This window comes from Castor canadensis, chromosome 4 (assembly GCF_047511655.1).
Source record: "Castor canadensis chromosome 4, mCasCan1.hap1v2, whole genome shotgun sequence".
In the NCBI taxonomy this organism is placed as follows: Eukaryota; Metazoa; Chordata; class Mammalia; order Rodentia; family Castoridae; genus Castor; species Castor canadensis.
Genome location: NC_133389.1, coordinates 60,091,770 through 60,108,184, shown reverse-complemented (window position 1 = coordinate 60,108,184; position 16,415 = coordinate 60,091,770). Strand labels below are relative to the sequence as shown.

General features: G+C 36.1%; 1 protein-coding gene across 3 annotated transcripts in view; it reads left to right on the top strand.

Annotated features, from left to right (window-relative positions):
• The window catches only part of L3mbtl4 (L3MBTL histone methyl-lysine binding protein 4), a 469,587-nt gene that overhangs the window by 255,105 nt on the left and 198,067 nt on the right, over nucleotides 1–16,415 (top strand). For all 3 annotated transcript variants that reach the window (XM_074070308.1, XM_074070309.1, XM_074070310.1), the window contains one exon: nucleotides 11,587–11,701. In XM_074070308.1, coding sequence (XP_073926409.1) covers nucleotides 11,587–11,701 — 115 coding nt within the window. The remainder of the gene's footprint in view (nucleotides 1–11,586; nucleotides 11,702–16,415) is intronic.

Sequence of the window (16,415 nt, the reverse complement as noted above, 5' to 3'; positions counted from 1 at the left end):
AATTTACATTCCTTTAGACAGTGTATATGGGTTGCTTTTTCCTCACATCTTTCCCTGCATTTGTTGTTGTTTCTTTTCTTGATGATTGCCATTCTGATTGGGATGAGATGGAATCCTAGTGGAGTTTTGATTTGCATTTCCTTTATGGCTAAGGGTATCGAACATTTCCTTTTGTTTTTATAAGCTATTTGTACCTCTTATGAGAACTGTGTATGTTCAGTACGCTTGCCTGTTCATTCTTTGGGTTATTTGTTCTTTTGAGCTCTTTGTATATTCTGCATCTCAATTTTTTATCTGATAAATAGCTTGCAATGATTTTCTCACATTCTTTGATTTGTCTCTTCATTCTGGTAACTGTTTCCTTTGATGCGCAGAAGCATTTTAATTTGATGCATTCCCATCTGTCAATTCTTGTTCTCACTTCCTGAGCTATTGAAGTTGTATTCAGAAAATAATTGCTTACACCTATATCTGTCAGTGTTTTTCCTATAGTAATTTCAAAGCTTCAGGTTTTAGGTTAAAATCTTTGATTGATGTTGATTTTTGTCAAGGGTGAGAGATAGGGGTCTAGTTTCAGTCTTTTACATGTAGATATCCACTTTTCCTCACACCATTTTTTCAAGAGGCTGGCATTTCTCCAGCATATTTTTTCTCCTTTGTCAAAATTCTTATGGCTGTAGCTGTGTCAGTTTATTTCTAGGTCTTCTATTCTCTTAGCCTATCTATCTGTTTTTGTCTTAGTACCGTGTTTGTATTGTTACTGTGGCTCTGAAGTATAATTTGAATATAGTATTATGATACATCTAGAATTGCTCTTTTTGCTCAGGATTGCTTTGGCTTTTGGGGGTCTTTTTTTTTTTTTTGCTTCCATGTGAATTTCTGGATTGATATTTCTGCTTCTGCAAAGAATGACATTCGAATTGCATTGTATCTATACATTGCTTTTGTTGGTATAGCCATTTTCATGATTCTGCGAATCTGTAACATTGCAGGTCTATCCATCTTCCAGTGTGTTCTTCAGTTTCTTTCTTAAAGGTTTTGTAGTTTTCGTTTTAGAGGTCTTTAACTCCTTAGTTAAGGGTATTTTGTTTCAGGGCTATTGAAAGTGAGTTGAATTGCATTCCTGATTCCTTTCTTAGTCTTTTCATTGTTTGTATATAGAAAATCTACTAATTTTTGTATGTTGATTTTGTTACCTGCTACTTTGCTGAAAGTGTTCATCAGACCTAGGAGTTTTCTGGTGAAGTTATTGTGGTCTTTTAAGTATAGGATCATATCATCTGCAAACAAGGATAATTTGACTTCTTTTCCTATTTGTGTCTCTTTATTTCTTTTAATTACCTGACTGATATAGCTGAAATTCCATGTACTCTATTGAAAAAAATGGTGAAAGTATACACCCTTGTCTTCCTCCTGAGGTTAGAGGGAATGATTTCAGTTTTTCTCATTTAGTATGATGTTGGCTATAGGTTTGTCATACATACCCTTTATTATGTTGAGGTCTGTTCCTCGTGTTCCTAGTTTCTTCAGAGCTTTTATCGTGAAAGGATGTTGAATTTGTCAAAGTTTCTTTCTGCATCTATTGAGATGGTCATGTGGTTTTTGACCCTGATTCTGTTTATATGCTATATTATGTTCATTGATTTATGTATTTTGTGTCCCTAGATGGAAACAAACTGGATCATGGTATATATCTTTTTAATGTGTTCTTGAATTTGGTTTGCAAGTATTTCATTGAGTTTTTTTTGTATCTATCTTACTCAAGGAAATTGGTCTATAAAAAAAATTTCCATTTTTCCTTTGTGTGTCCTTGTCAAGTTTAAATTTTAGGGTAATACTGGCTTTGTAGAGTGGTAGAATGGCTTTGGTAGTGTTACCTTTCTGTTTTATGAAATAGTTTCAGGAGGACTGGTCTTAGTTCTTACTTAAAGATCTTGTAAAATTCAGCAGTGAGCATCTGGTCCTGAACTCTTCCTTGCCGGGACATTGAGATGCTGGTCCAAGCAAATCTACTGTGCTACCCACCCTGACTTCTTTAGCTCTTCTAGAAGAGGTTTGGTGTATAAATAACTCTTTAATTGAGTGTGTCCATGAGGAGAGATATCACTCAGCCACCATCTTGTTTTCTTTCTCCACATAGTTTAGAATGTCATATTTCTTTAAAAAAAAAAAAACTGTTGGTAGTTCAAGAGGAAGGTCTTTAAAATAAGTAGACAAATCAATGGGCTCTTTATACACATCTATTTAATAATATTTACCTAATTTCAGTGGGTATATTTGAGTTAATCCCTTTACTTTGCCAACCAATGTATACTAAAATACCCTCAATAAATATGCTTCAGATACTACCTGATATTGGATACAAAAAATTAGAGAATATAGCTTCTGTCCTCAGATTGAATAGTCACAAATAACTGTAACATGTTAAAATAAAGTCAGGTATTTTCAAAGATTTTTTTGAGTGATCAAAAACTCATTTATATGACCAAAACTTTTTACAAAATTTGTAAATTACTAAGTAAACTATTAGAATGGAAAGGAAAAATAGATGACCTACTCATGACTTCAAACATTTTAGAAATAGTGAACACTATTATGAACATGATACATTTAGCTCTTAAGCATATCTACATGTCTGTATGTGTGTTTCCATTTTGTGTGTGTGTGTGTGTGTGTGTGTGTGGTACTGGGGATTGAATTTGGCCTTGTGCTTGCTAGACAAACGTGCTACCACTTGAGCCACTCTTCCAGCCCTTTTTGTATTGATTATTTTTGAGATAGGGTCTCACTTTATACCAAGGCTGGATTGAACCACTGTCAACCTATTTGTTCTTCCCTCTGTTGCTGGGATGACAGGTATGTATCACCTTGCCCAGCCATTGGTTAAGATGGAATCTGGTGAACTTTTTCCCAGGCTAACTTCCAACTATGATCGTTTAGATCTCTACCTCCTAGTAGCTAGGATTACAGGCTTAGACTACTGTGCCTGGCTATATTCCATTTTGTTGATGTTTTCCATGTAGATATTATGTGACTATATAAATCATTATAAATGCACTATATCACCTATTACATTGTTGTGTTCCTCGTATAAATGTCTGTATAGTCAATTCCAATTGGGAAAATTTGGAAATTCCAAGTAAATGTAATGTGTTTTTTTTTCATATTATATTGAATACTATAACATTCCTTCTTTATCTTTGTTTAAATGGGAATTAAATGTTTGTTTACAGCAGTCCCATAGTTAACTACCTAGAGTTACTATATCCTCTGGCTTTTCCCTGGTAAGTCCTGGATTTTTGCCTGCTGGAATTGTCTAATTATTAATAATGCTCCCTTTTGTTCTCAAAAATGTCTTATTGGACAATAAATTACGTGGTCCCTCTAGCCATAATCACATTTTGTTTCTCTTCACATTCCTGATATCGTACTTAGAAATCCTATCTTCTTTTATCATAAATGGCTTACTGTTTTTGAGTAGGTGTATATAAACGTGTAGATCCAAAGTGGAAGATCAGAATTTCAGAACAAATTGAGAGTGCATATTGAAGCAATTTTCACGAAAAAAAAACCATTGTCCTGAAGAAAGGATGAGGAGAAACAACCTGATGAAGGAAATGGCCTCTTAATTAACAATGAATGTGTGGTGCTTGCTGTCATTGCTCAATTTGCTGCTTCAGTGCTTCAAACTATATAAACATATGGCAAGACTTAGATGTTTTTCTTAAGTATAATCATAAACTGATTTTGAGATTATTTGTCTGCACACTGTTTATGAAGGGGGTTTTTCTTCCTAAGATATTACCCACAGACACATAGCTATGTGCCCTGCCTATAGCTGATACCATACCTGATGAAATATTTAAAAATTTCTTAAGAAGGATAAAATCCCTGGGATTCTATTGGAAATTTGACCACTCCTATTTCTTGTGGGAATCTTATGGGGAAAGCCCATAATATAGGATAAACTAATTGTATTTATTGTAACTATAACCACAGAAATGAGAAGTGGGAAATTATGTAGACTATTTGTCACAAAAGAAAATATTTGGAGTTGAATGTCCTCCGTGTCAGGCCTCCACCAGGTTTCTCTTGGGTTCATAATCTTACAACAATGAAAAGGGACATGACTTTTTTGAAAAGTTATTTTTGATCGCTTTAGATAGAACTGTGGGAATTATGGCAGATACAATTGATGAACAACTCTGTTGCCATGGTGATACCCTAAAGAAGCATTTCACAAAGTTTTATCCAAAACCATCCTCAGCAAATAATCTACAATGTGTGATTAAAACTGCAGATTTCCATAATCAATCCTGACCCCACTGAATTAGATCATGGTTGGGGGAGGGAGTGGTTGCTATTTTACTTACTAAATTTTGAAAACCACTGCCCTAATAAATATGAATTTGGGCAGTGTACTTGAAAAGTCAAAAGACATTTAGAGTGGCTATAATGAAAACAATTATTAATTTTCCAAATTAGTGTTTAAAAGCTTTTCCATACTGCTTATGGGAATGTACAAAAGGGAAGATGGAAGTGACTGATTTGTGAAAGAGTGGATAGGTTTGTGGAGGGGTGAGCAGGGAAGAGATGAGATCATTCTCCCAGAGTGAGTGTGGAAAGGAACATGCCCAGGGCAGCTGCTTTTATGTGTGACCTGGGGGAGAGTGAGGATTTCGAAGACACAGGAAGATGCATAGAGTGTCCGTGTTTATAGATCAGCAGAGTCAATATTGTGAAAGTGCTACCAAAAGCAATTTATAGGCTTATTCCTTAATCCCTGTGTGTTGCAATTGCCTCATGTGTGAAATGGGGATAATAACATGTGAGAATGAGAACTTCTTGAAGTATCTATACATTTTCCCTTTCCTTCACATTCCTTCCCCCTGTGTCCTTGCCTGGATAAGATTGCAAACAGATTAGCTCATTGTGTAGATTGAACTTGATGTGGAAAAATATAGGTTTGTTCTAGACTGCATCCCTGGATTATTCAGTTGATCTTACTTTCATCAAGAAAATGCATTTTTTGTGTTTTGAAAAAGCTGAACTTTAACTCTGCTACAGTAGATTACAATGGTAGTTCCAAATATCCTCACAGTTTATTTTCTCACATGGTCTTCTTAGTAAAATGTTAGTTTAAGTCTGGTTTTACCATTTGTTGGCCATGTGATCTTGCCAAACCTTTTAACCTTGCCAAGGCTTCTTTTCATCATCTATTAAAAGAATATACTGTGGACATTAAAAAGGGAAGATTTATGTGTTTATGTTATATATAGTTCACGACTACATATGTAATATTACAGCCTCACATATATAAGCACAGAATTACAGCACATCGCCTGCCATACCCAGCACTCTTGCTCCCGTGGGTTATGGTGGTATTCTCTAATGGTGTGATAGAAGCCTTCTTGCCTATAGTGGAATGGATGTCTGGCCTTGGTACTGCTCTGAATGCAGTCCCTCAACAGTGCCCAGAGCCCTGCATCACAGGAAGCAAGGTGAAATGTAGCCTCATTAGCACCAATAGTTATGGGTAATAGATATCAGGATTACATATTAAAGCTCAGTTATTTTTTCCTAGAACAATACTTAAAGCTAGGTTTAGTTAACTGAAGATGCATTACATTAAAGCTGGAAGCATTTATGTATATTTATCCAAATAAATTATCATCATGTATATGCTTATAATTTATTCGCCATAAGCATTTAAAATGGATTTGAGGACTCTGACAATAAAACATATATATCCAATAAGGCAGTTAAATGGATATTAAAAATTTTTAAACAATATGTTAGAGAAAACATCTATAATAATCATTTAGACTAATAAATTATTGTGCTTGAGCATAAAATTTTTCCCCAGTGTTTTTAAATACATAATTTATTCTTCAACTACCTAAAGGTATAAGGAGAAGATATCATTACCGCTTTGCATCTTCTTTAGGTGATGGCTTTTGAGCCCTTTCAGTGGTGAACCGTGGTGCCAAGGTCCAGAGAGTCAACAGGGGGATTGAGGATGAGGGGTTGAGAGCAAGCCCCAAGTCCCAGTGTGGACTCCGTGCCAGTTCAGATGATCAGCAGCTTCAGATTCCTATGAAGGAGTTAGTGCTGGGTTTGTTTGTTTGTTTGTTTTAATTACCATATCATTGTTATATTGGGTATACATTGTGACATTTACAAAAGTGCAATTTTCATAGTAAATTCATCTCTTCCATCATTCTCCTTTATCCCCTCTCCCACATTCCTAGGACTTATCTATGAAAATGGAAAAATGAGACCTGCTGAAACTATCCTAGGAATGTGGTCCTCCCAGAGAGGATCCGTTTTACCTTCCTGTTCTCTGTTTCTGAAAAAAGACATTTTTGTTTGTTTAAGATAGGTATGCATGGAGTTTCATTGTGACATTTCCATGTATCCTCTCTATTTTTCTCCTTTCTATCTTAGTATCCTTCTTATTAAGAGTTCAAGAAGTCCTTTTTATATGTTGATGTAGTTCTTAAATTGCCAAGTCATCTGTCACTAATAACTAATGTTTGTAATATTAATACCACCAACGAGTATTACTGCATATTTGAGGATAGAAACTTGAGACCATAGTTGATTCAGTGATCTGAACTTTGGTTTATAATTTACCAAAGCTGGAATAAGAATCATCTATATATGTTCACTTTATACAGTCCCAAATATGTGAAAAATCATAGCTATATAAAGTATGATGCTGGAGGTGATTTGGTTTCCAAAGGATTCTTTGCTTTCCAAAAGCAACTCTATAAATATCCTTAAAATACCAATCTCCTCTATTAACTTGACCATCTGGTTAGAATTTTTGAAATTGGATTTTCACTCCAAAGATATGAAGACCCAAAATAATGAAAATGTCTTTCATAATGATGTATGTGGGTGTAGAATTGTGCTGTATTTCATGTTTAAGGCAGCCCTTGCACTGGAAGGAGGGATCACATTGGATTAGGAGAGGCTCCATCAAAACTAATTATAGACAGCTTTAGAAAGGATGAGTGACTGTTTCTTAATGAACTTCAGAGGAAAGTATTGAATGGAGTACATATAAACATCATGTCTGCTGTCAAAGAAACTTTGAACTTTCTACATTATCAGTTTTAGACCTAATTGCACAGTACATGAAATAGAACGACCTGACATGTCAAAGCAGAATCCTGCTGGATTATTCAGCCTGTCTTGTTTGCCCCTACCATCACTGGTGAATGTTAGGGAAGTCCAGTGCCTCAGTGATGACTCATGTCACCAGTCACTCAATTTAAGCCTTTCGGGTGTGTGTGCAATAGAAACTCATTTGGTTTCTCTGTTTCCTTATTGATCATTCATGAGCCTTCTTGTTTTCAAACTGTCCATTGAGTCTTTTGCCCAGTTTAATTGGAATTTTTTTGTTATCTTTAGTCTCATAGATGTGTTGCAAATGCCTGTAACTTGCTCTTGCTTTTCCTTTTTCTTCCTGATTTAAAAAAAACCAGGAGTTTCTGATTACTGATATTAATTTATTTCTTCTGTTGGTACTGCTTTCTATGTGCTAATAAATTCCTGAATATCCAAATATCATAATGATTTTATCAGAAATTTTATGGTTTGTGTTTAGTTTTATGGTTCATTTCAAATTCATTTGCATGTGGAATATAAGATAGAAGTCAGCTGGTTCATTTTTTTTTACATATGGATGTCTAGCTATTCCAACACCATTTGTCAAAAAGATATCCTTTCTCTGTTAAATACCTACCTTACCATAGTATTTGAAAATGAATTGATTATATGAAAATGTGTGTCCATTTATGCACACTGTTCTTTTAATATATTCATCTGTCCTAAGTCATTACATTGCTATCCTAATAACTGTCTGCAGAAAAGCTAGAAATCAGGGGATATAAATCCTCCAACTTTACCAATATTTTTCAAAATTGTTTAGATTATAGGCCATTTTCATTTCTTTATAATGTCAGAGTGAGATTGTCAGTGACACCCAAAAAACCACTTCTGTTTTGAATGGGATTTATTGAGTATATTGAGCAATCTGGGAGGAAATAGCATCTTAATAATTATGTTGAGTCTTTCAGCCTATGGGCTTGGCATTTCTCTCCAATTATATAGAGCATTCTTAAATTCTCCTAGGAATACTTTGTCATTTCTCAGTCTTGCACACTTTATTAATTTATCACAATTTTTTGCTAAGTTTTACATTGATTGTTGTTGACACAGGGTCTTGCTATATAGTTCCATAGAGGCAGGAACTCTCAGTTTTCCTGCCTCAGCCTTGTGAGTGCTGGGATTATAGACATGTATCACCTTGCCATGCTTCTTTGTGTTTTTTTAATGCTATTCTTAACAAAATTTGTAAGTTATTTTTCACGTTGTTTCTTATATATAGGAATATAGTTGTGTTGGTTGACCTTATCCATGCTAAATTCCTATACTTTTCAATTTTTAGCTGTCTCATAATTTACTACGTAAATAATGCTTGTGGCGTCACAGTATGAATAGAAATGGTAAGGAGATGATGTTGCCTCTTTGCTGAGTTTTTGATTTAGTACAATATTAGCTATGTTTGTTACGGATGTCCTCCCTTTGTCAAAATCAGGGAATCCCTTTTATTTCTAGTTTGCTAACAGTATCTTTCATTGTGTTTTAAACTTTAACACATTTCCTGTGTCCATTGGTCTTTTTTGGGGTGAGGGGGCAGTATAGGGTTTGGAATTCAGAGCCTTATACTGACTGGGCAGGTGCTTCACCACTTGAGCCACTCTTCAAACCTCCTGTGTTCATGGAGATGACCATATCATTTTTGTCTTTATTCTGTTGTGTTGAATTAATTGCTTATGCTTACAATGCGAAGCTAGCCTTGCATATTTCCCCATATAGTTGCCTTTTCTGGCCTTTTCATTCATTCCTATGGATTTAGAGTTTCCATCTGGCATCACTTGCCTTCAGCCTAAAATACTTTAACATTTCTTTTGCTGAAAATCTGTAGGTGATTATTTTTATGGTTTTTAATCTGAAGTTTGATTTATTTTATTTTTAATTGAGAAATTTTTGTAGGACTTAGAACCCTGGGTTGATGTTTTGCATTCTTTTGCCTCCACAGTTTCTGATGACAAGCTGGCCAACTGTCCTGTCATAGTTTCGCTGGATGTACTGTACCACATTTCCCTGATTGCTTTCAGGATTCCCTTTGTCTTTCATTTGCTATGATTTGCATAGTTTTTTGTGGGTCTGGAATTTGAACTCAGGGCTTCATACTTGCAAAGCAGGTGCTCTACTGTTTGAGCTTCATCTCTAGTCCATTTTGGTTTGATTATTTTGGTAATGGTGTCTAATGAACTGTTTGTTCGGGCTGGCCTCAAACTGTGATGCTCTAGATCTCTGCCTCTCAGTTAGCAAGGATGACAGGCATGAGCCACTGGTCCAAGCTATGATTTACATAATTTTGATTTCCTTTATACCTATATGCTTAGGGTTTTTTGTTAAATTTGTAAGTGAGTGTTTTAGGCCAAATTAGAGTGACTTTTCACTGTCATTCTGTTTGGTTCACTTGACTATTATAACTGCTTCATTTTTCCTCTCTGTCCTGTGGAACCCAGAGCTTGTTACCTCACAAGTGTCTGAGACTCTCTTCATTATTAAAATCTTACATTACCTTTGTTTTTCTTTGGCAGTAGTAGGGTTTGAACTCAGGTCCTCATGCTTGCTAGCAGGTACTATAGCACTTGACCCATATCCCCAGCTCTTTGCTTTGATTACTTTTTTGAGTCTTGCATTTAGGTCCTGGCCAAGATACTCCTACCAAGATACTCCTATTTATGCTTTCCTTGTAACTGCCATGTAACTGGAATGGCAGGTGTGCGGCACCCCGTCTGTATTGTTGTTGGTTGAGATGAGGTCTTGTGAACCATTTCCCTGGCTGTCTTTGGACTACCATCCTGCTGATATCCATCAGCTTACTAGGGTTATAGGCAATGCCACCTCGCTTGGCTTATATGCTCTTTACATTAATAATCTCTTTGAGTCTGTGTTCGTGGCCACTCACCCACCTTCCTGCTATTTCCAGTCTTCTTTTGAACCCATTTAACAACTTTTTTTTCTCAGACACTTTGTTTTTCAGTTCTGGAATTTCCAGGTGCTTCTCTTTTAGAGTTTCCATTTCTTTGCTGCATTGTCTCAGAACTGATAGTGATGTTCTTCTGGGATATTTTTCCTTTATGCAGGGATTGCATTTCTGTGCTGCCACTTGTTCAGGTCTAACAGCTGTCAGTGCATGTGTTTTGTTCAGTATGTCGTTATTACTCTTTTTGGCCAGGGCCTAGGTGTGGTAGAAATATGCTTGTGAGAGTTGTCCTTGAGATGACTGGTCCTTAAACTGTAGCATCTGGAGCTCTTATTAATGCAGAGCTTGAGGCCCACCCTCCAAAGCTGCTGGCTCCTTGGGATTGATGTGAGGCCTAGGGAACTGCATCCCTAACATATATGTCCAGGTTGTGCTGCTCTGGGAACCACCCTTTGAAAAGCTCTTGCTTAGAAAGATGAATCCTGAGAAAAACTGTTGGGAACTAATGCAGATAATTTTGCCTTTCTTCCTCTTAGTCCTATGTCCTGCATAATAGATTTATCTTTACATTAATGTATTGTGGTGCTAGGCACCTTGCTCTATTTATTCACAGTATTATTTTCAAAAGCAGTGTTTTTGCATTAAAATGGGTGAATTCTCCATGTAACTCATAATTAAAATCCAAAAATACATTAAGAGGATAAATGGGGGTTATATAATGAATTCTTTTCATTCTTGTTTTCCTGAACAAAAATTGACTTTTCCATCCAGAAATGAAACTTCTAAAACATGGTTATTTAAAAAATAGTAATTTGATTTTCTTCATAAATTGATGCTGTTCATACATGTGTGTGCATGCATGTGTTAGATAAAATACAAAGTGGGGATAAATGAGCCTCGGATTGCTAGACCTAGCATCCCCCTTGGAAGATTTCCTGATTGCACTTGATCTTTCTTAGTTACCAAGGTAGCTGTTAAAAATCCATCTACCTCAGTACAGTATTTTGGCTTCTGTCTTTGCCTCGTTTCCTATTCTATCTCCCCTCACTTGTGAGGGTTTCAGAATTTATTGCTCCTTGTATTGTAGTCCATGCCTCCCATCAGTAACTGGCATGCATTTATGTCAGTTTGGTGACTGTTACTGTCGTGTTGATATGGTGTTTGCAGTGGCTACCAAGACAGTCACCAAGGACAGGAAATGTCTCCTGAACAGCATTATAGGATTTGTCTTTGTTTGGAAGACAGATTATTCTTATACCTTCAAATTCTAATGAATCTCTGACAGAATTTTCATTTCCTAGCTTATTTCTTTGAAAGATTGGGACAGGAGCCTTTGTTGGCTAGATCAGAATACTGTACGATAGCATATTCTAAATACTGTTTCAGCTGATGGTGTGATTTTTTTTTTAAATAAAATTTCAATCTCAGCTTCAGAGATCTGTTTTCAAATATTTTGATAAAGGAATAGTGAAATACTAATTGTAAAATAGTAATTATTCAACTCATTTTAACAGATTCATTTTGATGGTTGGGACCATAAGTATGACTATTGGATGGATGCAGACAGCCCTGACATTCATCCTGTTGGATGGTGTGATGTAACAGGGCATCCACTGGAAGTGCCATATGGTAAGTATTTTGCTCTTCATTGTTGCTTTTAATTCTTAGCCTGAATTCTAGTCTTAATGTTGCTTATTCATGTCATTATAGTACTTGAAAGCTAAATAACATATACACAAGTTAATTAATCATCATCACTACAGCTATACTGAAAGCCAATTATTCACAATTAAGTTTCAAAGGGCATGCTTTATATAAGGAAAGGTAATAATCACTAAGAAATTATTCTCATGGTGTTTTCCGAAGGAATATTTTTTCTGAGATTTTGGTTTGGAAAACTTAGCCAGCATCTCTAAATTCATTTAATTTTGGTCATCGCTTTTAGCTGAAGTCAGAGTTATGTTTTTAGCTTCCCACCCTAATTTAATTTTTTACAAAAGATCACAAAAAGTTTTTTAAAAATATTTTTTAATATTTTAAATTTTAGTAATTTAAAATTTTTAGTGATAAAAGATTAAAAACCTTCTATTTTATTGGTGTTTTCATTATTTCTGCCATTGTTTCCGCTTAAAGTTGAGAAAATGAAGACTTCTAAATTCTAATAAGCATCCAACCAAAATATCTTATTCTTTTGTCTGAAGGAGTCCTCTGAACTGATTAGGCTGACATGACTAGTAACTAGTTCAGGACATCCATGTAGGTGTTTCCAGTTCTTAAGTTTGTTTTGTTACCTCCTGGCTTCTGTTTCTTCCTCTCATCTTGTTGTGATAAAGCTGGAATGTTAGTCTACTAATGAGGGTGATGAACTAGGCTACTGATATTTAAACTTTAGACCTGAAAGAACTTTCATCATCTGTGACGCAATCTCCTAATTTCTTGTCAAAGGGAGAAACATCTCTGACTAAATAAACTGTCAGACAGCTTTACACTGGTCTAGGCTCCTCAAATCCTGTAAAATTGTTAAGATGCTGGCACTTACAGGACTTACAGAGTATTGGCAAACATAGGCTGTGTATACAGAGAATGGAAAACAAAAGAAACTGTGGTCAGCACTCTGTCAGGAAGTGAGACCAGGATTTGTGCTAGGTGGTTTTCTCTGATCCCAGTTTTTATTCTCTTGATTTTACACTCAGGCATGCTGACTCTAATTTTAACCACCTCACCCCAACAGTCCTCACACTCACTTCTCTCCATCATCCACTAACTTTCTCAACTAGGAATGATTTCAGCTGGGGGAAATCAGCAGTGCAGGTAAAGGGATATCTATCTCCATTATGCTTGACCCATTGCCTGCTCTGTTGTCAAGTTGCTGGAGCCAGTTTCTATACTTGAACGTCTCAGTCTCATATGCACCCCAAAGTCTATGAATCAAACTAACTCCATCCCAATTGCATACATTGCTATTTTCTACTGTAGTTCCCTCTTATTTCCTCAGTTCCCCTTCTTATTACAGTCATTTAATACTCCACGTTCTCCTTGCTTTTTTCCTCAATCTCCAACTTTTGTCAATTCTTAATTTCTACAGAATCCAACTCTGACTCCCACTTTCCCTGCTCAATGCTATTAATGTTACTTTGAGCTCTCATCATAGTTTCAGATGATTCTCAGAAAATGGTCTAAATTCTGCAGAAAATGGTCTTTTGCATCCTGTGGAGGCTGCGTTGGATCAAAAAATGGAAGTTCTAAAGAAAGTATAGTTTAGTGGTTAAGATTGTAAAAACTTTAATCAGAATGCTGGGATTTGAATCTCAGTTTTATTATTTAGTTATGTGTTTATATGCTGGTACCCTCGTCTATAAAATAGATTATACTCTATCCCATAAATTTATAATGAAGAAATGAGATAAATATATGCACAGCACTTCAAAAACTGCCTGACTCATATACCATGTACATAATTAATGTTAGCTGCTTTTAGGAAATGCAGCATCACAAAGATTTTCATTTGCACATAAAAGTATATGAATTATTGATGGCTCCAAATTTGAAATTTAGCTAAAATTAACATAATTGGTGTTTTTCAAATACTTTGATTCATTTTTTTCAGAAGAAGTTTGACTTCTGGTTGGTGTTGACAGTATAATAGGATTCCTATATTGTGTACTCATACTAGTTTGCTTTTCATTGCTAAAACAAAATACTTGAGCAAAACAGCTTAAAGGAGGAAAGATTTATTTGGGCTCATGGTTTCAGAGCTTTTACGCTGTGGTTACCTATCTACATTGCTGTTAGGTCATAGTATGGTGGAAGCATCATGATAAAAGGACATGGTGGAGAAAAGCTGTTCTCCTTATGGCAGCCAGGAAGCTCAGAGGGAGGACAGGTCAGGGGATAAGATACCCATCAAAGGCACCCCCTCCAGTGACCTACTCCCTCCAAATAGGCCCTACCTCTTCATAGTTTATTCAGCTGTGAACTCATCAATTCATTAAGTTAGTGCCATCATAATCCACTTAACTTTCACTGGTGCCACCAGCTGTGGACTAAGCCTTCAACACATGAACTTTTTAGGTACATTTCATATCCAAACCATAACACTCAGGTAATTATGATCTCTGGAATTTGGTAGAAAGAAATCTTGTAATTGATTGTCTTTACTTACTCATGATTTTCTATTATTGTTGTGCTTTATTTTTTGTTATAAATTTTAATTAGATTAATCATCAACATGGTTATTATACATTGTTTGGTTAACCCTGTGGTTGTGATTATTCATATCTATATCATAAGTATTTGCCTCACTGATTTTAAATCAGTGAACATGCTTGTGATATATCCAGTATGTTTCATCTGTGTCCCTCTTATGAAATCAAAAATTCCTCCTCTCTTTCCCTCCTTCCCCTTTTCCCTTTACCTCTTTTCTCTGTCTGTCTTTCTCTCCCTAAACCCTACAAATTGAATCTGTTATTTACTTAGTTATTGTTCTTTTGCTGCTGAAAAGTAGAAATAATTGGTTGGCCTGTGTTCACTGACAAAACAAAGTGTGAGGGTCCTGTCATTGACTGTGGCACTGGTTTCGTGACTTTCTTTTCCCATTCCTTTCCTGAAATAGTTGTGAAGCCAGGCACTAGTGGCTCATGCTGGTAAGTCTAGCTACTCAGAAGGCAGAGGATCAGGAGGATCGCAGCTCAAAGCCAGCCCAGGCAAATAGTTTGCATGACCTTATCTTAAAAATAGCTAACACGAAAAGAAAGAGCTGGTGGAGTGGCTCAGTGGTGGTGTGCTTGCCTAGCAAGTGTGAAGTCCTGATTTCAAACTCCAGGACTTCTCCCTCTCCAAAAAATATGTTGTCAACTCTGAGGTTCGCCTCATTGTCTCCATTCTTGGTGCCCAGGGTCCTTTGGGCTTTAGACTTTTCTTTATGTACCCAAGGCTGCTCAGTCTGTCCTTCACTCTTTCTTATACCTTACTTGCCACCATTTTCCTCCTGAAATCTTCATTTTACCAAACAGATTCACTCATTGTGCTTTGAATTACTGGCATCCTAAGATTCTGAAGTCAACCACCACCTGTCTGTGGCTGTCCTCCATATTCCAGCTTCCTTGGCTGATGTCAGTGACGTGTGTGGTGAGGAGTTAGTGACATTCAATCTGCAGTGTACATTCTATACTGTGCTTCTTGGATGATACTTGTACAAACAACACATCAACTCATACTGTATTTCTGGGTGCTATTTGAAGTCCAAGAGTTGACTTTTTTTATTCATATAATCCAAATATAAACATTTCTCCCTGTAATGTCCAGTATCCTTGATAGTCAGATCAAAATAATTGCATTTTATAAGTAAACCTATAAAACCACACCCTTTTGTTTTGGTGATACTGGGGTTTGAACTCAGGGCCTTGTGCATGCTAAACAGGCACTCTACCACTTGAGCTAGGCCCCCATCCCTTTTTGCTTCAGTTACTTTTGAAATAGGGTCTCCTGATGTCCCTGGCCTGTGATCCTTCTATTTACACTTCCTGCAGTAGCTGAAATAACAGGCATGCACTATTACAGCCAGCTTTTTCTATTGAGACGGAATCTTGCCAACTTTTTTTCCCTCACAGTCCTCCTGACCTCTGCTTCCTAAGTAGCTACAATCATGACCAGATCAAGAGCCACCATACCTAGCCCACACACAGTATTTTATCATATATAAACACATAAAGTCATATATCCAACATTAATTTTCAGATATTATAGAATACTGTATGTTTTCAAATATTTTATCTTTTGGATACTTTTTGCATCCTATTGTTTTATTTACGTGGTTCAATTCTTTTAATGCTTTATTATATGTGGTATGATAGCCTTATTGATCAAATGTTGTAAAGATTATTAAAAGTTTGGGATTTAGAATCAATCTCAGATCATCTAGTTTACCCTGTCATCTTATAGAGTTGGAGCCTGACTTGGACTTTATCTATTTTGTTAATTTAATTTAGTGATTTTTTTTTTACAAAAGATACCACTACATCATACTGCTTATCACTGATATTATATGAACGTAAAAATGATCCAAAGAAAATATGATGTGTGGACCATTTCTATTCTATTATTCCCATCTTACCTTCTTTCTTTCTTTTTATTTTCCTGGTGGTACTAGGATTTGAACTCAGGGCTTTGCATTTTGCCAGACAGGCTCTCTATCACTTGAGCCACACCTCCATTTCTTTTTGCTTTGGTTATTTTTTGAGATAATATCTTGCCTTTTTCCCATGCCAGCCTGGACCACATTCCTCCTATTTCATTTCCAACCGTAGCTGCAGTGACAGGCACACACCAGCATGCCTTGCTTTTT